Source organism: Blastocystis hominis, assembly GCF_000151665.1.
Source record: "Blastocystis hominis, Singapore isolate B (sub-type 7) whole genome shotgun sequence assembly, scaffold_24".
In the NCBI taxonomy this organism is placed as follows: domain Eukaryota; class Bigyra; order Opalinata; family Blastocystidae; genus Blastocystis; species Blastocystis hominis.
In genome coordinates, this window is record NW_013171832.1 from 14525 (window position 1) to 38034 (window position 23510).

At 42.6% G+C, this 23510-nt stretch overlaps 5 protein-coding genes; 3 read left to right on the forward strand and 2 right to left on the reverse strand.

Moving 5' to 3' along the window:
* On the reverse strand, positions 1-626 carry GSBLH_T00003036001 (uncharacterized protein; the record flags this gene model as incomplete). XM_013041703.1 has 1 exon in its annotated part: positions 1-626. One exon carries the CDS (start codon positions 624-626, stop codon positions 153-155), a length of 474 nt encoding a protein of 157 aa, XP_012897157.1. The 3' UTR covers positions 1-152.
* Positions 627-1168: 542 nt separating this feature from the next.
* Positions 1169-2289, forward strand: GSBLH_T00006572001 (uncharacterized protein; the record flags this gene model as incomplete). The annotated part of the gene is made up of 7 exons (XM_013041704.1): positions 1169-1315; positions 1395-1456; positions 1488-1544; positions 1604-1845; positions 1876-1973; positions 2003-2110; positions 2143-2289. 7 exons carry the CDS (start codon positions 1169-1171, stop codon positions 2287-2289), a joined length of 861 nt encoding a protein of 286 aa, XP_012897158.1.
* Positions 2290-3245: 956 nt separating this feature from the next.
* Positions 3246-5746, forward strand: GSBLH_T00003037001 (uncharacterized protein; the record flags this gene model as incomplete). XM_013041705.1 has 8 exons in its annotated part: positions 3246-3278; positions 3313-3553; positions 3585-3954; positions 3985-4311; positions 4343-4460; positions 4492-4806; positions 4835-5570; positions 5604-5746. Exons 1-8 carry the CDS (start codon positions 3267-3269, stop codon positions 5744-5746), a joined length of 2262 nt encoding a protein of 753 aa, XP_012897159.1. The 5' UTR covers positions 3246-3266.
* Positions 5747-12902: 7156 nt separating this feature from the next.
* GSBLH_T00003038001 (uncharacterized protein) lies at positions 12903-15589 on the reverse strand. XM_013041706.1 has 3 exons: positions 15565-15589; positions 14712-15521; positions 12903-14690 (listed from the first exon to the last, which is right to left on the reverse strand). The coding sequence occupies exons 2-3, from the start codon at positions 15489-15491 to the stop codon at positions 12933-12935; spliced, it is 2538 nt and encodes an 845-aa protein (XP_012897160.1). The 5' UTR covers positions 15492-15521; positions 15565-15589; the 3' UTR covers positions 12903-12932.
* Positions 15590-21077: 5488 nt separating this feature from the next.
* On the forward strand, positions 21078-22837 carry GSBLH_T00003039001 (Propionyl-CoA carboxylase subunit ?). XM_013041707.1 has 2 exons: positions 21078-21145; positions 21180-22837. Exons 1-2 carry the CDS (start codon positions 21116-21118, stop codon positions 22722-22724), a joined length of 1575 nt encoding a protein of 524 aa, XP_012897161.1. The 5' UTR covers positions 21078-21115; the 3' UTR covers positions 22725-22837.
* Positions 22838-23510: the final 673 nt, after the last annotated feature.

Consider the following 23510-nt stretch of genomic DNA (forward strand, 5'->3'; position numbering starts at 1 on the left):
AGAAGAGCTTCTTTCGAGACTTTCCATCCACTACATACATGCAATCCAGAGGAATCTAAAATGAAAATCCAACAAAAACCAGCTCACATTGTAAAGTTCGTTGCAAATTTGACCCAACTCCTTCATCACCTCTCCCTGAACGGAGATCTCCATCATACTCTCCGCATTCTTCTCCGCAGAGCAGCCGCTCGAAAACTTCTTTCCAAATGTCTTGGTGGCAGCTTTAATATCAACATCTGCATAGTATTGGACGCCATCCTAAAAAGGTACCAAACAGCTCGAGACCAGCGACTGTAGTGATGAACTTTCTCTTTTGACGAGCCTTTACCGAGAATGTCAGAATCTTCTCTCTCTTCATCATCTTTGGGTTCTTCTTCTTTGGTCCTCCTATCCTCAACAAAATCGGGTCCTAAACTACCTGTGATTGCGTCGCGCGCTGAGATTGCCTCCAGAGTAGCGGCTTCCATTTCCTCTGTCACCTCAAACTCTGCGAGGTCAGGATATAAATCTAAGTGGTTTTCCTTGAGCCAAGGCTTGCACAAATCGAAATTTGGGCCATATTCGCAATATTCTGGAGGAAGTCCACAGACGGGACACAATTCCACATCCTTAGGGGCTACTGACATAGTTAAAAGGGGTATGAAAAGAATTATTGGGAGAATCAAGCAGTGCAGAGTCTATTTGTAGTAATTAGTGTTAAAACGGTTTCGGAGTTGTATTATGAGGAGATCGCAAAATAGTAACAACAACCCAACCTTGTTTGTGGATGAAAGGTAGTCAAATAGATATATGAATGATAGAGAATATTAGAATTATAAGAATTATGGTTTGTTTGGTGCAACACTTTGTTTTGTGGAATTCACATAGTTCCCACTATTTCCTTATTGTTGTACAAAATGGAGCAGGAAAGAGCCTCTTCAGATGTAAGTGCAAGTCATAATGGCCAAGACTATTTTTATCGTCCCTTGACCGCGTTTGATGAAATTGGTTATCCTAAACAGTTTGCGGACTGTGCACACATTTTGTCGTAACGAATAAACACTCCTTTGACGAATCTAGCATCTCAACTCCCACCCCTGTTCAATCCTACGCCGTTCCTTTAGTTCTAGACAAAAAGAATTTATTTATCAAGGCTGAAACGGGAAGTGGTAAAACGCTAGCGTTTTTGATGCCCATTTTATTCAACTTGACACGCGAGCTTTGTTTGGAAGCAGATGGTGAGAGAGAACCGATCTGTCATCCGCGGTGTCTGATTTTGGCTCCGACAAGAGAACTAGCTATGCAGATTTATCGCTTGTGCTATAAACTAACAAAGGTTTTTTCATTTATTCGCTGTAGTCTCGTTGTGGGTGGTGTTTCAAAGGTTCCATCAATGCATTTTGTGTTAGGAGTAGGATAAGCAAGTGGAGGAAATGATTGCCTCCCAAGCGAATGTTGTGATTTCGACTCCAGGAAGGTTTGTCTCGTTTGAATTCGCTCCCAAATAGAACCCTTGATCTTCTCAACCTCCACCAATCCGACACCGACACGGAGTCAGGTCATCAGTATTTAGCCCTCGATCGTGTTTCGTATTTGGTGATCGACGAAGCAGATCGCATGCTAGACATATCCTCCTCCGATCAGAGCCATTCGCTCCTTCACAACAGTTAGGGTTTAAGGAACAACTGAATCTCATGCTGGGCTCGTTCCCATCCTCGCAATCGCTTCAAGTGGTCTGCTGCAGCGCGACATTCACCGAGAAAGCAGGATCCGATTCATTGAATCACCCGCAGATTCGCGCGTCAGTCGAAACGTGGTGTCCAGATCGCTACGACGTGGAGATTCCGAACAACTCCATCATCGTCAGTGGGAAAACGCGATGTGCATCCAGCGTAGACAACACGAGCGAAGTCTCCATCAACCCGCTGATCACACAAGACATCCACGTGTGCAGCGAGCACAAAAAGATCCGGAAGCTGATGGATTTCATCCGAGTAGAAGCGGCCAAGCGAGTTGTTTGTAGTTTGTGCAGGAGCAGGACGAGAAAACGCAGGTCCGGCAGAAGAGCATCGCGTTGATCTTCGTGAATAAAATGAAAACGGGAGAGTTCTTGCTGGACTGGATTCACAAGGTCGCGGATTGATCGGGTTTTGAGGCTTGTAGAACTGGGAGAAAGGACCGTCGGGGAAGCAGAAGCAAGGCCGAGCAAAGCCGAGCAAAGAGGGCGAGGCTCCGGAAGAAGTAAAGCGGCTTCGGATAGATTTTTTAAACAGCCAAATGACGCAGCCATATCCTCCTATGTTTATTTGATTTGAATGTTTTCAATTTCGATGTTCGTTGGACTGTCGATGATTTGTGGTTAGGATCTTAACGAAACGGTGCGAGAAAAGGTCTTGAACTCGTTCCGAAGCGGGAAAATCCAGTTTCTCATCACCACGGATGTGGTAAATCGTGGGATAGACATTCCGAATCTGAACTACGTTCTCAATTACGACTTCCCCACCAATCTGGTCACTTATATATCTTCTTTCTCTTTTCCATTTTGTCTCATTTCCTTCACTCCACGTGCATCGAATCGGCCGAACGGGTCGAAACAACGCCAAGGGCTATGCCCGCAGCTTCCTCACTCGCAATATGTCGCCGCTCACTCCTGATTTGGTTTTGCTTTTGCAGGCGAATCGTAAAACGATGGTGAACGCTCTTCCAGATAGATCAAACCGTTCCCAAGCTACTGCAGGAACTCGCTGATGAGCAGAAGCGATTGAATGAGTTCGGAGCGTGGGAAGTGGGGGAATGTAGAAGGAGGATTGAAGCGTAGAATGAATTGGATTTGGCGCTGAAGGAGGGAAAAACTGTGGAGGAACTGACGAAGAAGGAGATTAACGATGCCAAGGATGCCAAGGATGCCAAGGATACCAAGGATGCCAAGGACGAGAAGAAGCCAATGCCAGCAGTAATTCCTACAAATTCGGAGGGAAATGAAATTGATGTAGATTCGAACTGGAAAAAGTTCTTGAATAAGCAACCGAAACGGGAAAATAAACGAAAGAAGGCAATACCAAAAGAGAAAGAGGCAATACCAAAAACGAATAAAAAGGAGAGCCTCCTTGAGGAGGAGAACGAAATTCGGGGAGTGAAGAAGGTCCCATTAAAGAAGGTTCCATTAAAGAAAGCTTCTAAGAAGTAGTCGTTTAGAGTTTTGTTTGTCCAAAAAATAAGAGAGTTTTCAAATGTGCAATTACTTATAGTCACTTTTTTCGTACTACCTTGAATTAGAATCGTCCAAAATGAAGATTTCTGTATGTCTACTGTTTAGGAGCCTAATGGAACTAGATGAAAGGAGGTGCTTGGAAGAACACCGAAGATGAGATTCTCAAGGCTGCCGTCATGAAATATGGAAAGACGGAGTGGGCCCGAGTCGCATCTTTGCTTCCTCGTAAGTCAGCAAAACATTGTAAAGCTCGTTGGGAAGAGTGGCTCGACCCGCGAATTAAAAAGACGGAGTGGACTCGAGAAGAGGACGAAAAGCTAATGCATTTGGCAAAGGTACTGTCGGGTCAATGGCGAACGATCTGTCTTGCTTCTTGCTTCTTTTGATGAACTAGCGTCCATGATGGATCGTACTGCCTTCCAGTGCTACGAGCGCTACGAGAAATTGCTGGACATGGCTTCTCGAGAGGAAGGAGAGGAAGGCCTGGACGAGGACGACGACCCACGTCAGCTCCGTTCGGGAGAAATCGATCCGCACCCAGAAAGTCGTCCGGCGCGTCCTGACCCGATCGACATGGATCAAGACGAGAAGGACATGCTGCAGGAAGCCCGAGCGCGTCTAGCGAACACCAAAGGCAAGAAGGCCAAGCGCAAGCTGCGCGAGAAAGAAATGGAACTGTCTCGGCGTCTGAGCAACATTCAAAAACGCCGCGAATTGAAGGCTGCCGGCATTGAATTCAAGCGAAAACGCCTGCAGCACGACGGGTAACTCCCTTCCTCTCCGCTTCCCCGTAGCGAAATCGACTGGAACATGGAGGTGCCCTTCGCGAAGCAGATCCCCGCGGGTTACTACGACGTCTCGAACGAGATCCGCGACACGTCGATCAACAAGCACTTCACCTCCGAGCAGATCAACACGATCGAGCACAACGACCGCCAGGCGCACGAGAACAAGCTCCGCAAGGCCGACGTGCGCCGGTTCAATCGCCTGGCGGAGGAGAATCTCCCCGAGGCGATGATGCAGCTGAACCGTCTGGACAAAGCGAGCCGCGTCACCACGAAGCGCGCCAAGCTTTCGCTGCCCGCGCCCGTCGTCAGCGACGCCGAGATCGCCGCGATTGTGTCCGCGTTGGGGCGAGAGCGTGACGAATAGCGACAGCAATCTCGCGGTGGAGGCGGAGCAGGCTTCGCGCGACGCTTCCTTCACCAGCAATCTCCTCACCGCGACGCCGGCGACTCCCGGAACGACGCTCCGCACGCCGCTCGCGCGCGTAGGAAGCGGAGCGAGGCGGTCAAGCGTAGGACGTGGTCATGGAGGAGGCGAAGAACCAGCTCGCGCTGCAGGCCACGCCGACGCCGCTGGAGACGACGGAGCGCAGCGTGCGCGATCGCAAACTCTACGCGGGAACGGGGTTCGCGGGGATGACGCCCATGACGGGCGCGGCAGGTGAGGAGAACGAGAAGGCGATGAAGCAAAGCGACGCCCGTGACGCCCAGCGCGATGGGCACGCCGGCAACTCCCGGGACGCCGGGTCTGCTGCTGAGCAGCGCGAAGGGAGCGAGGAAAGTGGACCGATCGGCGGTGCGGAGACAGCTCGCGACGCTGCCCGAGGCGCAGTTCGATTACGAATCGCAGCTTCCCGAGGAAGAAGACGACGACAAGGAGGGCGAGGAAACGAGGAAACGGAGAAACGATGAAGAGATGGACGCGGAGGAGATCGAGCGGCAGATTCGAGAGGAGGAGGAGGCGTTGGAGCGCGAGGAACTGGCGCGGCGCAGCGAGGTGATGAAGCGATCGCTGCCGCGCGGTGCAGCGATTCCGTCGCGTTTCTTCGAGTCGTGCGACGCGGTAGAGACGCTGCTGAAGCAGGAAATCAACGCGATCGTGCGGTACGAGGACTTCAAATACCCCACGGAGGAGAGCCACTCGAAATACACGCGCGAAATCACGCTGCCGACGCTCTCGCACGAGGATCAGATCACGGCGGAGATGCTGATTCTCGAGGAAGTGGGCGATCTGCAGCATTCGCAGCCGCCCTACTCGGCAGCCCAGCTCGAAACGATCTATTCGGATGTGTGGAGCGCGGCGGAACGCGATTTGGCGTTCGATCCGGAGACGCGGAGCGTCGTGGCGCTGTCGACACTGAGCGAACCCGATCGAATTCGATGTCTTCGCCATCGATTCAGCGGTCTGCAGAAGCTGGTGGCGAAGCAGACGAAGGCGGTGGCGAAGAGCGAGGCGAAGCTGAATGTGGTTTTAGGAGGGTATCAAGCGAGACAGAAAGCGTTGGTGGAGAAGATTAACGGATTGAATCGCGAGCTGGACTTGGGTCGGATTAATTTCTTGTGCTTTTCGAAGCTGGCGGCAGGAGAGGAGACGAGTAGGGAAGGAGAAAGGAGGAGATGGGATGTAGGCTTGGCGATGCGGATGAAGAGTGTGAAGGAAAGTGTGAAGAGGGAGAAGGCTAGACATGCGTTGTTACAGAAACGATACAAGGAGTTGTTGAGAAAAACTCAGGAATTGTGGTTTGTTTGTTTGCAGAATAGAGTAGAGTAAAACAGAATGGAATAGGGAAATGAATCCTTTTTGGAAAGAATTATTGACTGCTTAAGTATTATTGCTATGTATGGAACTGTAAGTAAATAGAACTAATAAAGTTATTGAAAATGTATGAAAGAAGTGAAAAAGAATGATCTTTGCACAACAAAGGATTGGTGCACAAAAGCGAAATACGCAGATACAGAATGTGCCAGTGTAGCTGAATATGTGATTTTTAAAAAGATAGGAACCAAACAGAACGAATGAAAAAATGAGGACGAAAAGTGATGTGATAACATCAGGAAAGAAACCAAACATTGTGTAAAACAAAAAAAGATTAAAAACAGAGAGATTAATACAAGCCATCAAGGAATGATTTGTTTGCAAGAAGCTATACACAGCAGAGACTAAAGAAAAAACATGTAATATATATATATATATATATTTAATAACAATTATACTATGGGAATTGTTAAAAATAACAAAAAGATACCAAAAACACAAACAGAAATTAGTATTTTTTGAGTTTACTGCAATATGCATAACAAATGATTATTCTAAGTACTGTACTTATTAATAGCTTATTTGACTCGAATTCACGGAACGGAATACTTGCTCGGCAGGTATGTTACGTTAGGTCATCCTGAATCAATTGTCAAGAATGGAATTCAATACACTGTTCAACGGTATCAGGGTGAGCACGAAAACGAATTCGTGTTGCGATCTCCAACTGGAGATGTATATCTTTATGAAAATAATGTATTGAAACAACAATGGAAAGAGAATGAGAAGGGAGTAAAATCGGATGAGTTTATTGCATACAAGAATGGTCGAGTCGATTTCTGTCAACGATTCGAGGATATTTTGGATCAACGAGATTCTAAACAAATAATTAATCATAAGAAAGGAAATCGTATGGAGATAAGGTCATCGAAAACAGGACATTTGATGTATCATGGAGAATACAATGATAATCATGAGAAAGAAGGTTGGGGTATAAAATATGATGAAGAAAGTGGCAATATGGTCATAGAAGGTATTTGGATGAAAAAAGAGTTGAAATGATATGAAATGATAGATTGTGGATCTACTTAATCTAGTATCCATTTATTCTAAGGGAGGTAGCTTTTACAATACACGTAAAGTGACATTAGAAGTAATTCATATATCTGAGTGCTTATAGAACATAGATATTCCAAAACTTCAAAAGGTCGATCTACCTTATTCATTTCATGTAGTTTTTTGGAAATTAATTTCAAGTATTGTGTGATTGATTTGGTTTTACTTACAGATGTTCCCAACATCCTTGCTGATCTAGTTAAGGTAAATCCAGTTTTTGAGCAGTTGCCACATGAGAATTAATGGAATTTATAATGATACTGTTGTTCTTTTTTGTTTTTACCTACAACGTTAGTCGGATTATTATTGCAGTTAGGAACAATCAACAAATTTCTTTTTAATATTCAAGCATTTTTATACCATTCAGCAACTCATTATCGTGTCTGGACTTAGAAATACTGTCTATTTCTGTAATTTGTTTATACTATTGTGATATCTTTAATGTGCCTGTGACAATATATTGCTTTACAGTTATTCTTAAAAAAAGCAAATGATCACTAATATATATAAGAAATCGATCCACGATATGAAAAAACATAAATACAACCATGTACTGTTTCATATTTATGTCATTTGAAAGAAAATAGGCATAAATTATGTATATAGTATTAGCATCGCAGAACCCATCTCTCTTCCATATTTATTATATATAGAAGTTTCTAATGATACTATCCACAGAATCGTCCCCTGATTTGTCCGGTTTTCCCTTATTTTCATCATCCTTTTCAATAGTATATTATCGATCCCAAATTACACTTTATCCAATAAAAATAATACATTATGGTTTATTCTATTGTGTTTGAATAGTTGATCTATGATAAACTAAAATCTATTACACATAGATGATAATGAAAGATATTTCTCACATTATCATTTGATTTCGAATATACAGGTCAAATAAGGTTATTCTATGATAATAACGAACAACAAACACACGGGTTGCAATAATTATTAAAAATAGAATTCCTTTAGTCTCCTATTACTTGCTTGAAAGTCAGTAACTATCAGTAGAATCAAATGAATAATCATCAGTATCGATTTCCTCAGTTAATAAAACAGATACATCTATAAATAACAATACTCTTGATTTTCAAACTGCTGGATATGGATTTAGATTCAACGTATAAGAAAGAATCAGGTAGTTCTACATCTCTTATTTTTGGAATGTCTACGAAATCATGTTATCATAAGTATATATAACTAGTCATTTTCACTACACTGGGATTTTCAAAACTTTTACCTCTTGAATGTAGATACGATAGGTTTGGGAGATCTACATTGTATTCACTCTCTATGTTTGCTATACTTCGCATAACTAATGAACATGAGTCATCATATATTCCTCGAAGAGCCTGTTCTCCAAGTTCAATGGATTGTAATGAAGATAGATCTACCCAGATTATTCCTTTGAAATCAATGTTATATACTTTCAATTCGCGTTTTTTTAGATTCACGGAATGAACTACGACCGAGTGTAATGGATATTAGTTTGGGAAGATCTATAACTATCAAATTCATCATGATTCAGTACTCATTATTACGAATGAACAATAACGGAAATTCCACGAATCACTATTCACATTTCCAATTTTCAATGATTGCAATTTAGGAAGCTGCTTCAATTCAAAGCGTCCAGCAAAATCACTGAAACTATATTCACCAATTTGAATGGATGTAATATTTTCACAATTAGTAATGCGTAGAGTTTTAGAATTGTCCATATCATGATTGTTCTTTTTCTGAGTAAAGGAATTCCTACCAATTTTCAAACTTTTCAATCGATTCATTCCATCAATTTTGAATGTTTTCACGGAACAAAAGCTATCATTTCCTATTTCAATAGATTCAATCTGAATAAATCGAGAGAAATCAAATACTGTATAATTCCGATCATTACATGTCCAGTCAGGAAGAGTAATTGATAATACTGTAGATTCAATCGACTGAATATAGCCAAATTGATAAGTTTTCGCAAATAGTAATTCAGAAGCATCTAGTATTTAGTATATAGTAATAGAATCTATGTACTTTTAATTGTTGGAAATACGACATTCTTGAAAGAATTGGGCAGCTTCACATTCTGTAGAGTGGGAATATCTAAATACTATCAAAATTCATATTATTCATTTACTCTCTAATGTCACTGTGCGAGGATTAAAGAAACTATCCCCATACGAATTGATAGATCGAAGATTAGGAAGATCTATTAATTCAATCATTTCAAATCATTTCATTCATACTTCGCATCGTCAGTGAACATTCATCTCCAAATAATCCACGGAGTGAAAACCTGCCTAGTTCGATTGTTTGTAATGATGGAAGATCTATATCAATCATTTCATTCAAATTCGTTTAATACTTTCGATTACTGTAGATGGTGATTCTCGGAATGCCCAACCACCTAATTCAATGGATTGTAGATTTGGAAGATCTATGCATTATTCGAATATTCAGTACCAGTTCAATACCTCGAACCACAAACGAACTCCAATAGAAATTGCTTGAATCAATTCCAATTGTACCAATTTGAATGGATTGTAATTGTGGTAGATTCTTCAATTCAAAGTCTCCAGCAAAATCACTAAAACTATTTTTACCAATTTGAATGGATTCCAATGATTCACAATTCAATATGTGAAATGATTTTGATTCATCACAGTCAAAGCTATAAAAGCATTGAGTAAATGAGTCATTTCCGATTTTGATAGTTTTCAATCGATTCAATCCATCGATTTTGAAGTTATTCATTATTGTAAAGCATCCATTTCCAATTTCAATCGATTCCAATGATTCACAATTCATTATATGAAAGGCGTTTGTTTTACCATCTTCAGAACTAAAAGAGGATTGAGAAAATGAATCGTTTCCGATTTTGATAGTTTTCAATATATTCAATCCATCGATTGTGAAGTTATTCATTATGGTAAAGCATCCATTCCCAATTTCAATCGATTCCAATGATTCACAATTCATTATACTTAGTGCTCTATATGAAGAGGTAACATTGCCTTTATATCGTCCAATTGAGTTATTTCTGATTCTTAAACTCTTTAATCGATTCAATCCACTAATACTGAAAGTGAGCACATAATTCAAGGAGTTACTACCAATTTCGATTGATTGTAACAGCTTGAATTTGCTCAGATCCAATATATGAATCAAATGGTTACAACAGTTCGGAGGAATCTCCAAATCTGTAACTCTCAAACTCAGATTACTTATGTCTTCATAATTTTGAACTTTTAATTGTAGTGTAGTATTACTGTACCATCCATCATACAGATCCACTCCACTCACTTCCTTTCCATCCTTCCATTCACATTCTCGAGTTGCAATTCCAGTCTTTTCGTCTATCAAACACCCTTTCCCTTCACGAATAAATTGTTCATTGTCTTCATCATAGCGAAATCCACCCACATACATCGGAATTCGTTTCGTTGGATCTACACTATCTTCTCCGTTCCGCTTCAATTCGGTCATCGTATCTCCATTGAAACAGCGAATCACTTCTGTCAACTCTCCTTTCATCCAAATACCTTCTATGACCATATTGCCACTTTCTTCATCATATTTTATACCCCAACCTTCTTTCTCATGATTATCATTGTATTCTCCATGATACATCAAATGTCCTGTTTTCGATGACCTTATCTCCATACGATTTCCTTTCTTATGATTAATTATTTGTTTAGAATCTCGTTGATCCAAAATATCCTCGAATCGTTGACAGAAATCGACTCGACCATTCTTGTATGCAATAAACTCATCCGATTTTACTCCCTTCTCATTCTCTTTCCATTGTTGTTTCAATACATTATTTTCATAAAGATATACATCTCCAGTTGGAGATCGCAACACAAATTCGTTTTCGTGCTCACCCTGATACCGTTGAACAGTGTATTGTATATAATTTTTGGTAACAACCATCGGCTTGCCTGATGAGATGTATCCATCGAGCAAATGCTCGGCTCCTTTTAGTTGACTCATTTGAGCTATTTGTTATGATGGAAAAGTTGACTTTACATCCCTAGCTTATTTCTATTACAAATAATAAGCTGCCAATAATTATTTTCTGATGTGTGCGAGTTATGTGTCATTTTGTTAATTTCTATCATAATTGACAGATATCAAAGTAGCAAATATCAGTACATACAAATATACATTTAATTTGTGAAATATGTAACAGGTAAACGATTATACTCATTGTTCCTATTTTCGCTTATCTAGTATGTCAGATTTATAGTATAATAGAAAGTATAGCAATTGAGCACTATTATGCCCAATTCATGCTTTGTGCTTTGAACAATTCATTTGACACTTTTGATTCCACATTCTTGGACTGCAACCGTGTCTGATTCACATTATTCATATGCTGTGAATGTACAGGAAGCTACCTATTTTGTATTTTGGCCACTGAAGAAGCTCCAACCTATTCAGTAATATACCCACTATTTCTTAGGGTTTGACTCATGAAGCTTGATAACAGCATCATAACCCAACACGATTCCAACCATGTTAGACACAGCTAATACTATGGATTCCACACCATAAGGGAGTCAACAATACTTTGCGAATGATCGAGTGTCATCAAGAGCAACAATCACAGATGCAATTCGTTACTATTTCACTTCAATACAATTCATTAGTTTGCTTCTAATCAGTTGGATAAACAACTACCTATTCGTATGTATCCAGATCCTTCTCTCTTTCTTCATATTGGAAAGAAAGCGAGATAGTTGAAAACAGCATACAGTCTTGAACAAACAAGATTTCCACAACTATGCTAACAACACTACGTTTACTTTTTATGTCTGGTATTATACAATAAAGTGATGATATTCTTAAATGTGTATTGAAAATCACTATGGGTTAGCAACTCGCAACGAACAAACGATTCTTTAGAAAGCTGGGAATATATTTTATACGCAATAGAGCGAATGGATAGCTTGGATCCGCTCATTCGATACAGTCGATACAGATTTAAAATCCGATGCTTCACATATTTGGTGAACGTTGTCCGCTGTCGCATTTTTCGTAACTCTTGCTTTTCGAAGGGTGAATAGCCAGTATATCTTTGGGGAAGATCGCCAGGATTAACAACACTTTTGATTTCACCTCCCTCATTTTGATCCCTTTCATTCTGGTCTTCATTTTCAGGAGTCGATAGCGTGCTAATCATTGGAATGAAACTGGTATATAAATTAGAGCCAATTTGATATAGGAAACAGTTCGGACTACACCCAGTCTCGTTCTCAGTGCTTTCAACTACGACGATAGGTACTGCCATTGTTTGGAAGTCAGAACTACAGTGCTCTTTTGATGAAATTGGCGATACAGTTGGTAATTCGCAAGACCCACTTTTAGATGCAGAATTCATAGGAGAGATAGGTACAGTAGCATGCACTAATTTTCTTTCTTTCCTTTCCCGCACAAATGACTTTGGCTGGACGGATTGAAGTACGCGTGAAGGATGTAATACAATGTGCGATTTAGATGGAGTTAATTCCAATATGCCTTTCTTGATTAACTCCTTGGAATCATAAACTATTGTTCATTCCGGTTGTAGTAGTTACCACTCACATTCGGCACGATTATAGAATCAGATGGAAATACGCTATTTTGTGGGCCATTCAAACTCTTCGCATCACTCATTTTAACTAAAAAAACAATACAAACAGTTATCAAGTACAGTGGTGCTCATGATAACTATATCCCGTTTGTCAAGTGATCATCCATCCAATTTGCAGAATTGGAATGAAGATATATAACAATATCACTTTCAATCTGATTAATCTTCCGAGTAGTATATGAGATATCGTATAAACAGCGAATCAAGCCAAGTTGGATCACACCCCCCTGTCAAATAGCCTGTGTGATTGATTATCGAAATGTGAGAATCATTTACTATTGAATAGCCCTACTCCCAGATTCCTCCATCGTGAGTTGGTAAGGATGGTTCTCTGTCAAACCCAAGCAATCCATTTTTGAAAAAAAAGCAGATACACATTCTCAAAGTCCCTGTTCCCTATCCTCACAATATCTCAAACAAACAAAATCGCTAGGAGGTCCAAAACATCTTTACAGCTTACAGCTTATCGAGGTAACGATCTGAAGTGGGGACTTCAGGAGCCAATCCCTTTCTGTTACGAATGGACTTGACCATTTCGTTGGTCTTTGTTCCGTTCTCCAGAGGATCGCCTCCGTTGAAAGCCTGCCAGTGAGAGAAGACGCACTGCGGGAAGGCCTGTCCAGCAGTAGCCGAACGCAGATCCTGGGTGAATCCGAAGGACTCAGCGACAGGGAGATAGGCCTTGATGTTCATCATGGGGGTTCCGGGCTCATCGATTTCCTCGAACACGTGGCCACGACGACGAGTCAGCACTCCGTAGATACCTCCAGACACAGCACGAGGCACCTGGATCTCGCAGAGGAACACGGGCTCGACCAGGATGGGATCGGCGGTCAGCATGGTTCCCAGCACCACACGACGAGCGGGCGGCATGATCTGTCCCATACCACGATGGATGGAATCGGGGTGGAGGGTCACATCCATCAGCTTGCACATGATGTTGCGGATGGGCTCATCGCACATCGGACCCGCAGCGCAGGCAGCGCCGAATCCAGCCACCACGGACTCCTTGATTTCGTTCAGGTACTGCACTCCGTGCGTAGCATCGCAGAAAATGTTCGGGCCGTTGCCATCGGGACCGAAAGCCCAGATCTTACGCATCAGCTCCACATCCATTCCGTAGTTCGTGCTCAGGTAACGAGCGCGCTCCTTGAACTCCTGCTCCGGAGTGACCTTCTGGTCCTCGATCTCCTGCGCCAGACCGTCGGGCATGGGCTCCACGTTCACGTAGAGACGGTTGTGCTTGTTGGGGGACTTGGCCAGACCAGGCTCCGTCGTCGCGCTGTTCACGGACTCGCGGAACGCCACCACAGGAGGCGAGATCTTGATGGGAGTGCCCTTCATGAAGTCGTCCTGAAGATCCTTCAGACAAATCTCCAGATGCAGCTCTCCAGCTCCGGCAATGATGTGCTCACCGGTCTCGGTGTGGGTGATCACGACCATGGGATCGGACTTCGACAGACGCTTCAGACCTTCCACCAGACGAGGCAGATCACCGGGGTTCTTGGGCTCCACAGCCACACGCACCACAGGGGACACGGAGAACTTCATCATCTTGATCGTGAGGGCAGTCTCGCAATCCGTCAGAGTGGCCTGCTTCAGAATGTACTGATCCACTCCCACCAGACCGCAAGTGTTTCCGCAAGGAATATCGGCCACCTGCTCCACGGTACGACCCATCATGATCACAGTACGCTGCACGGACTTGATCAGCAGATCGTTCTTGTTGTCCGCCTTGTAGTTGGGTCCCAGAATGCGCACCTTCTGGCCCGAGCGGATGATTCCGGAGAACACACGACCGAAAGCGTAGAAACGGGACTGATCGGCGGTGGGCACCATCTTCGACACGTACATCATCAGGCAACCATTAGGATCGCACTTCTTCATGGCGGTGCAGGCCTCATCGTCCTCCGGTCCGTCGTACAGCAGACTGGCACGGTACTTCTGAGCCTCCACGGGGCTGGGCAGGTGCAGCACAATCATCTCCAGCAGAGCATCGGCAGCGGGCAGCCACTTCGACATCACACGCTTCACCAGCGCCTTGTCGCGCAGCTCCTTCTCCTCCGTCGTCAGGTTCACGCCCAGAGTCGTCAGCATCTTCAGGTACTTCTCGCTGCGGCCCTCGCTCACAGCGTTGAACAGCTGGTACACGGGATCCAGCACGAACTGCACGAAAGCACGCTTCAGAGGCTTCTTGCCCTGAGCCTTGCGCTCCTCCTTGCGGTTCGTCTTGACCCACTTCTTGCTGTCCGCATCGAAGAAGTAGTCTCCCCACAGACGCTCCATCATCTTCGTCTCGTCAATACCGAACTTCTTCGAGTACATACGCGCGAACTTGCGCAGAGTGAAACCCCACTGCTGCAGACCCGATCCGAAAGCAACAGTTCCGTGCTGAGGATACACCTGGATATCACCAACAGCCTCATCAGGGTAGGTGGCAATGATCACGTTCACAGACTCCACAGACTTCATCAGCTTGTGGTAAGCCTCCTCAGGGTCCAGCTGAAGCTCAGAAATCACACGGTCCAGCTTGTTGCACATCAGCACAGGGCGAATACGCTCAGTCAGAGCCTGGCGCAGCACAGTCTCGGTCTGCACGCACACTCCACCAACAGAGTCCACCACCACCAAAGCTCCATCGGTCACACGAAGGGCAGCAGTCACCTCAGAAGAGAAGTCGACGTGTCCCGGAGAATCGATAAGGTTGATCAAGTAAGAGTTGTGCTTGATCTCCACGTTCTCCTCCTCAACAGCCTCACCCTCAGGGGTAGCCACGGAAGCAGCCTTGTCAATAGTCTCGGGGTCGTACTCGAAGTACAGAGAGATACCAGTAGACTTAATAGTAATGCAACGCTCCTGCTCATCTGCACGAGTATCAGTGAAACGGGCATCTCCAGCAGCCTTCTTCGAAATAATACCGGCCTTCGACACGAGGGCATCGGTAAGAGTGGACTTTCCGTGATCGACGTGAGCCACGACAGAAAGGTTACGAATGTTGTTTGTCATATTCATCATATGACGGATTTGATCGATGGTGAAGTTGACCTACATACAATTAGAGTAGATTCACAGCAAATTAGCATCTTACCATTTCGAGACTTTCCTAGGTTGAAACAAAGAGTTTTCTGACTATCGAATGTGTGGTTGAAACTTGGCACGGCGGAATATGACCACCCACTCCACTCCCATTTCGTCCTCGACATTTCCCATTTATGAATCAATCGTGAATACCAATCGATTTACATCTGTGGATTCGGACACACATGAATGCGCGATTTGGCTGCAACTGAGACAAGACAGAGAATACTATGAAATGGATGGGCGCGTTGGAGTTTCGCACAAGTCTCTGGTTTCGATTGGAGCCAGTACCAACAAGCAAGGAATTGGATGTAGGTCAAGAAAAAAGGGGGAAATCGTGAGACTGAAGGGATTTGGTTCGCAAACTCTTGTTAAGTGGATTATTTGGACGGGAATATCATAGCACGGTATGCTACAAAATAAAGAGTGGAAGATTTGAGAGAAAGGGGTGGATGCTGTTTTTACGTCTGTCTCTATGTGTTAAGGGAGAGAGAGGGAGGGGAGAGATCGATTACACAATGGTATCCCATAAACGAGTCTCCCCCAAAAGAACAGTAGAGTGGAATCGTATTGATCGTATCCTCACTCTCCATTCCTTGTTGCTGGATAGAAAATCTCGTTCTCAAAATAGTGGGGTGGTAGTTCTATTTATTATTCTATGTTATAAAAATCGAAGTGTTGTTAGAGATTGAATTCTTGAATGGATTGCCACTAATACTATAGATTCAAGTAGGCTAGAGTTGTAGAATAAGAAAGAAAGAAAGAAAGAAAGAAAGAACTGGCGAGAAACTCGCTTCATTAGGTACTTTCTATATATAAGAAAGTGGTGGCTCGATCCGTTCTTTGTTGATTCACGTCTATAGAAACCATCGTCTCTCCTTTCTTGATTTAGTAGATAGCGTTTGATTACAAATTCCATCTTTACTGAAGTAATAGAATAGCGAAACAAAACGAATATAGGGAGAACAAATACGAACTCACTTGGTTTGATTGCCACGGGTATTCCTTTAAAAATTAGCAATTCTGCTCCACACCAAGCTGTACCATTCCGGTCTATACTGCGAACAACCTATCATTGAGGTGTAAAACTGCTTCAGTGAACTATCAAATGTGCTCCAGTGTTTTCAAACCTATTACCAATTATTATTAATTTCTGTTGAATTACGTACAGTTTTTATTTTTTTCTGCCATGAAGGTTCTTTTAGCGATTTTTTCCTATTTTCTGGCATTTTTTCCTATGCCCAGTATTTTTTGTCGAACACAATAGAGAAGCCGTCATTTAGCGTCAGGTCAGAGACTCTTGAACAAGTGTGTCAAAAGATTTTGCAAATAACATCCTCAGCAAATGAATCTAAAATAATAATCGATAACAGCATTGGAGGACTTGGTCATAAGAGTATTTCAATTGTCGAAGGAATACTCTATTCTATATTATCAGAGAAACAACTGTGGTGTATGGACTATGCATTTTTAACACTTTAGTCATTACTGTCCCTCTCATCTACAATTTGACTGATTCCTGTTTGAAATCAAGAGAGTATACGCAAGGTACACAATAGGGGAATAGTAGAATGTAGATGTATCTCAATTTAGGTTATGTACGAGAATAGAGTGTTTTGTGGGAGATAACACGACTTATGATTTACCTGCCAGCTTTAGTGAGGATTCGGTTTTTAAGGATGTCCGAGCGAATCCTAGGTTTATACGAACTCCTGACAACTTACAACTTTTAAGGGACTACAAATTACTTCGAGAAGGTCAAAATTGGAATTACTTATACAAGCACTTGTTTCAAATAGTTCTCTCTCCCACGAACTCAGTCAAGAATGACATCGAGGAAGAGAAACGAAGATTAGCAAGGCCTTACACGTTTGGTGTTCAAGTTCGTACTGGAGGTAACTTGGCAAATGATTTTGAGGAATTATCGATGATTAGTGAGGAAGCTTTATATAGAGTTCCATCTCAAATTGAGGATATTTGTAAAAAGCACAAGATCGTCTATTCTGAATGGAATCTCTACATTTCGAGTGATTCTGACCGTGCTACAAACTATCTTTTCAATACATTTAAGTCAAAGTTTAACGTTATTTACTCCACCAAGTATCCTCATGGTCATACGTGCCAAGAATATTTAAAATCGACATCGTTAAAGAGTGCCTTGATCGATGTCCATATTTTAGGAAGTTCTGATATTCTTCTTACCACAAGAGGCAGTGGCTTTGGGAGAATGGCTTCTGCGATGGTTTATCCACATCCCTCATATTTCATACGTGTTAATCGTACTTTAGTTAAAAGACAATCTTAAGAATGTTTGAATCAATTTAGCTATCTATTGTATTTTTAACATCTCACGCCCTTTTCATACGAATCTCATTATTCTAGAGTGAAGATAATAGAAATCGTCAAAAACAGACACTCACATTCAAGATTAGGATACAACTAACAAAGCAATACTGAAAAGATTACTGTGTATACGATTAGTAACTTTACACCAATACTCAATGATTTTTAGGTATGAGTTTATTCTATAAGCTGTGAGTTTGGGAGACACAAAAATCATATATATACGTAAATATATATATATATATTATGCAATAATAGGGTTGAAACAACTATTGTTTATCATTAAACTATACTTCTTGTTACTAGTATCTCACTACTCATCAAAACACCATTATCATTATATTATTGCTATGATTATACATGATTTTAGTAATACTGTAGCGAAATGGAGACACACAAAACACTTTTGAACACGTGCTGAAATGATCATGATATTTTGTTAAAATATCATACTTCTTTACTGTAGAATTATATACTATACAAAAAAAATACATATCACAATAATATACGCAAAATAGTATTACTATTATAATTACTATAATTATTATAATCAATATAATACACATTTGACACATAACTTGTATATCATTTTTAGCATATTTATAGTATGTATGTACCTCCACATCGTATTTATATTGTTGGTGAATAAGTATTAGTACGAAAAGTGTATTTTCAATGGGTTCAAGAGAACTCTATAATTATACCGGATAATACGAGTATTACACCTAAAAACTATTTTGAAATAATCAATCGACATTATCCTGCAATTACTGAGATTAAGATTGGAGAAGAGTGTACATCTGAACAAAACTCTTTGGATATTCATGGCTTCCGGAAACTACAAAAGATATCTGTTGGAAATAATTCGCTTACTCATTCTGTGAACAGTTACAGTAGCAGTAAAACATCAAAAGTGACCATAATGGATTGTGATTGTCTAAAAGAAATATACTTTGGGTGTTATTCGTTTTCTTCGAGTGTTAGTTTGCGACTAGAAAGTAAGCATATATATTGGGATGTCACAATTTGAGATTTGAAATCTTTAGAGACTTTAGTAATTGGAGGGGATTCTGATTCGTCTTGTTTTCATTCGGCTGACTGTGTTCTCTCAGGTTTATAGTATTCCGTCCTTTTTATTAGATTTGGAAAATATTCGAAGTATTACGTTTGGAAAATGGAGTTTTTCTCGTTATCACGTAGCGAAATTTGAAAGTATTACGCTTTGCCAACATGCTAGTTAGATCTTCCAAAATTAAGATATCTGAAGTTTTATGCAAGTGCCTTTCAGGGTGATTCACGACATCTCAAGAATAATCGTATTGCTATTTTTCAAAGTAGAGCTTGACTTAATTCAAATACTATTTTAGATCTTCCATCTCTCCAGGTATTTGAATGCCAAGGAGACAATTTCGTCAATCTTTTGTGTCTAACTGTAAAAAGTAGAGTAATATTTCTGTTTGATATTAGATATTCCTTCTTCAGTAGAGTTACTGTGGACTAATTCTTTTACAAAAGTGCAGGAACGAATTATCGAGCAAGCTCCCAGTGTGGAAGAATACTTTATGAATGATTTGAAAAATGAAACCATTTCCTTAGTTGAATATACATTTGATTTGAGTTTGGAATCTATAAGTATCGCTTCAAACATGATGAATAATATATCAAAATGCAATTTAACTGAATGTAAACGTTTGAAAAGCATTAATTGCGGTGACAACTGTGGAAAATACATAATGGATTTTGTCTTGAATGATATGCCATTCTTGGAAACCATCGTTATTGGCAATAAATCCTTTACACAGTGTCCAGATAGATTTAATAAAAGTGAACGTAAATTTCACGTTTCAAAATGTCCAATGTTAACCACAATATCCATGGGTAGTAACTCATTCACTGACTGTTCGGATTTTTACTTGAATGGTACGTAACGTAATAACTATCGTCATTAGATTTGCCAAGTTTGGTGAAACTTGAATTGGGTATAATAGGCGTTACATCCATCAATTTTCATGATGCTCCATTAAATTTGGAGAATCTTCCTAACCTAACGACTCTGATTCTTGGAGATTATGTTTTTGAATCTCCACGAACATGCGTTATTCGTGATTTGCCAGAATTAAAGGAGATCCACCTGGGGACTAACGCTTTGTATTTATTCAAAACATCCTTTTTGCGGATGGAAAATCTTCCCAAGTTAGAAATATTTGAATCGCTCGGTTCATCGTTAACTTGTTCTAAAATAACAATTACTGGTTGAATGTATTGTAGACCTTCCTATGTAGATGTTCCGAATGTTAAGGTTGTTGAAATACCAGAAATGTATAAAAGAACGCGTGAAGTGTATGTCACAAATGCTCCTGCCTTTGAAAAGAAAAATGTATGTCATTCTGCAATGAATTTAGGCCAGTATACAAGAAGAAATAGTGAGAATAGGAATGAAGAATAGAATTGATTGTTTGATTAAGAATCCATGTGTACATGACTTGATTTCTAATATTTTAAATAATTAGGATCAAAATATCTATATTATTTTGATTAAAACGTACAGCAATTGATCAATAAAGAGAAATAGCAATATTCACTAATGGTGTAATATAAGTTGAATAATATGTGAAGATGTATATTCATATTCCATAGTATTAAAATATTCGTGGTAGGCGCGGCAACTAATATGAATACAATAGTCCTCCATCCTATGCGAAAAACTCCAGAAAGGCCTCCGTGAACGTATATTCGCGATTTGTTGTTCTTGTACTAATGTATTTAACCCCTTTTAGTCTTTTTATGAAAGCGGTTTCAATTTTCTGTAAAAAGGATAAGTGTTTTTGGTTGGATACGATATGGAGAACACAATCGAAAATGTACGAAGGAGTGTTGACAACACCATTGGGAATATAAGAACTGATGTAATAGAATTGTGATTTTAACCCATTATCTACCAGTCGTACACGATTCAAGTTTAGGTATACACATAATTCCCTCGTTCCTATCACTAGCTTCCAAACTCCCCTAGTTCGCTCCTACATAAACCACCTCTTTCAATACAAAGTGAATCGCTCATTTCAATTGAATCTGGTAAATATTCCCATCCAGCTCATCGACATGCATAACATTTTGGTCCCTTAAAGCTGTATGTCGTCCCTTCACTCATCTTCCCTGTTTCTCCATTATTCTCCCATTCTAGGTTTTCCCAAAGAATGCTCGCATCTGTTCCTTCTATGATTTCGAAGCGTGCTGTGACTCTTGCTGTACGATTTTGAATCTGTGAGTGTGATGGTGTAGCGCAGTTTCGCCGGAGCTGTTGATTTAACGAAGCCTTTCACTGAAAGACTTGCTGAAGCTCGCCACAGCGCCCTTATTGGTGGAGGCGAGAAGCGCATTGATTCTCAGCACAAGCGTGGCAAGCTGACTGCTCGTGAGCGTATCGAGCTGCTGGTGGATAAGGGTTCGTTCCGCGAGTACGACCAGCTGAAGGCGCACCGCTGCGTGCATTTCGGTATGGAGAAGCAGAACTACCCTGGCGATGGTGTTGTGACGGGCCACGGAACGATCAACGGTCGTCTGGTGTTCCTGTTCGCTCAGGACTTCACTGTGCTGGGAGGTTCTCTGTCTGGCACGAACGCTGAGAAGATCTGCAAGGTGATGGACAAGGCCATGGACGTGGGTGCTCCGGTGATCGGTCTGAACGACTCCGGCGGTGCTCGTATCCAGGAGGGTTGCGACTCTCTTGCTGGCTACTCGGAGATCTTCAAGCGGAACACTCTGTCGTCGGGCGTGATTCCGCAGATCTCTCTGATCATGGGTCCGTGCGCTGGAGGCGCTGTGTACTCTCCTGCGATCACTGATTTCATCTTCATGGTGCGCGACACGTCGTACATGTTCATCACGGGTCCGGACGTGGTGAAGACGGTGACGCAGGAGGAAGTGACGCAGGAGGAGCTGGGCGGCGCTGCGATCCACACGAAGAAGTCTGGCGTGGCGCAGGGCGCGTTCGACAACGACGTGGAGATGCTTCGCGCGATGCGTACGTTCTACGACTACCTGCCTCTGAACAACCGCGACGGCGTTCCGAGCCGCGTGTGCACGGACCCGCGGAGCCGCGCGGAGCCGGCGCTGGCGAACATCGTGCCGCAGGACGCGAACATGCCGTACGACATGAAGAAGCTGGTGAAGCTGGTGGTGGACGAGCAGGAGTTCTTCGAGACGTCGCCCGACTTCGCGAAGAACATCGTGGTGGGCTTCGCCCGCATGGAGGGCCGCACGGTGGGCGTGGTGGCGAACCAGCCGCTGGAGCTGGCGGGCTGCCTGGACATCAACGCCTCGGTGAAGGGCGCGCGGTTCGTGCGCTTCTGCGACGCGTTCAACATCCCGCTGGTGACGTTCGTGGACGTGCCCGGCTTCCTGCCCGGCGTGAACCAGGAGCACCGAGGAATCATCCGCGAGGGAGCCAAGCTGATCTACGCCTACGCGGAGGCGACCGTGCCCAAGGTCACCGTCATCACCCGCAAGAGCTACGGAGGCGCGTACTGCGTGATGTCCTCGAAGCATCTGCGCGGAGACAGCAACTACTCGTGGCCCAACGGAGAGATCGCCGTCATGGGAGCCGAGGGAGCCGTCAAGATCATCTTCCGAGGAAAGGATCTCCAGAAGAACAAGGCCGAGTACGCCTACAACTTCGCCAACCCGCTCATGGCCGCCCAGAGAGGATTCATCGACGACATCATCGAGCCCACCGAGACCCGAAGAAGACTCTGCGAGGACCTCGAGATCCTCCAGACCAAGAAGATGACCAATCCTTGGAGAAAGCACGGAAACATCCCGCTGTAAAGAGCGAGAGGTCCCGAGCCGAAGAAAAGAAAAAAAGGAAAATGGATGGTTGGTGTATTGGAAAAGGATTTGAAGTTATGGAGAACAGTCGTAGTGAATATTGTAATGTTTTTTGGCTGTTTGTTGAAATGCTTGATTTTCAAGGGAAATCACTGTACATGTCGCTGGCATTTTGAGTCTTTTCACTAGAATACACTTGTTTCGCTAGTATTTTCACTGTAAACGAAATGGTAGACGAGGAGGGAGTGATTCTAATGCGATAGTTCAAGTCCATCGTTGTTCTGCTTGCTCTTGCCCTGGCTCAGTGCGCTCCTCATTTGATTATGGAGAAGGTAGGAAGGCATTTGCTGGGGAATCGATTTCTCGTAGGGACTCGATGCTCCTAGCAACTACATTGGTTGTAACCACGAATTCACCATTATGTACCGTATTGATAACATTGGTGAAGAGTATAATTTTGTGGGGCTGTCTACCGGTAGAGATGTGTACAATGTGACGATTACTGACCAGTGGCCGGAAGAGGGCTTCGATATTGATGTGGAGTTCCCTATTGTGATTGAAGAGCTTCCTGCGTAGGCTTTTGCTATAGGGGAAAGGGTGATGGGTAGGGGAGAAAAGTTCGAGAAGAACGTGACTGCTATTCCTCGCCAGTTCGGTTATCTGGAAACGGGTCGCGCGATGTACGAGTACGCTTTCTACAAGGACGAGGAAGTGGCGCATGCTCGTGGTCTGTCCACCTCTCTGGGAACACTTCCGATTCTTCAGGAAGCGCACTATCTGCGTCTG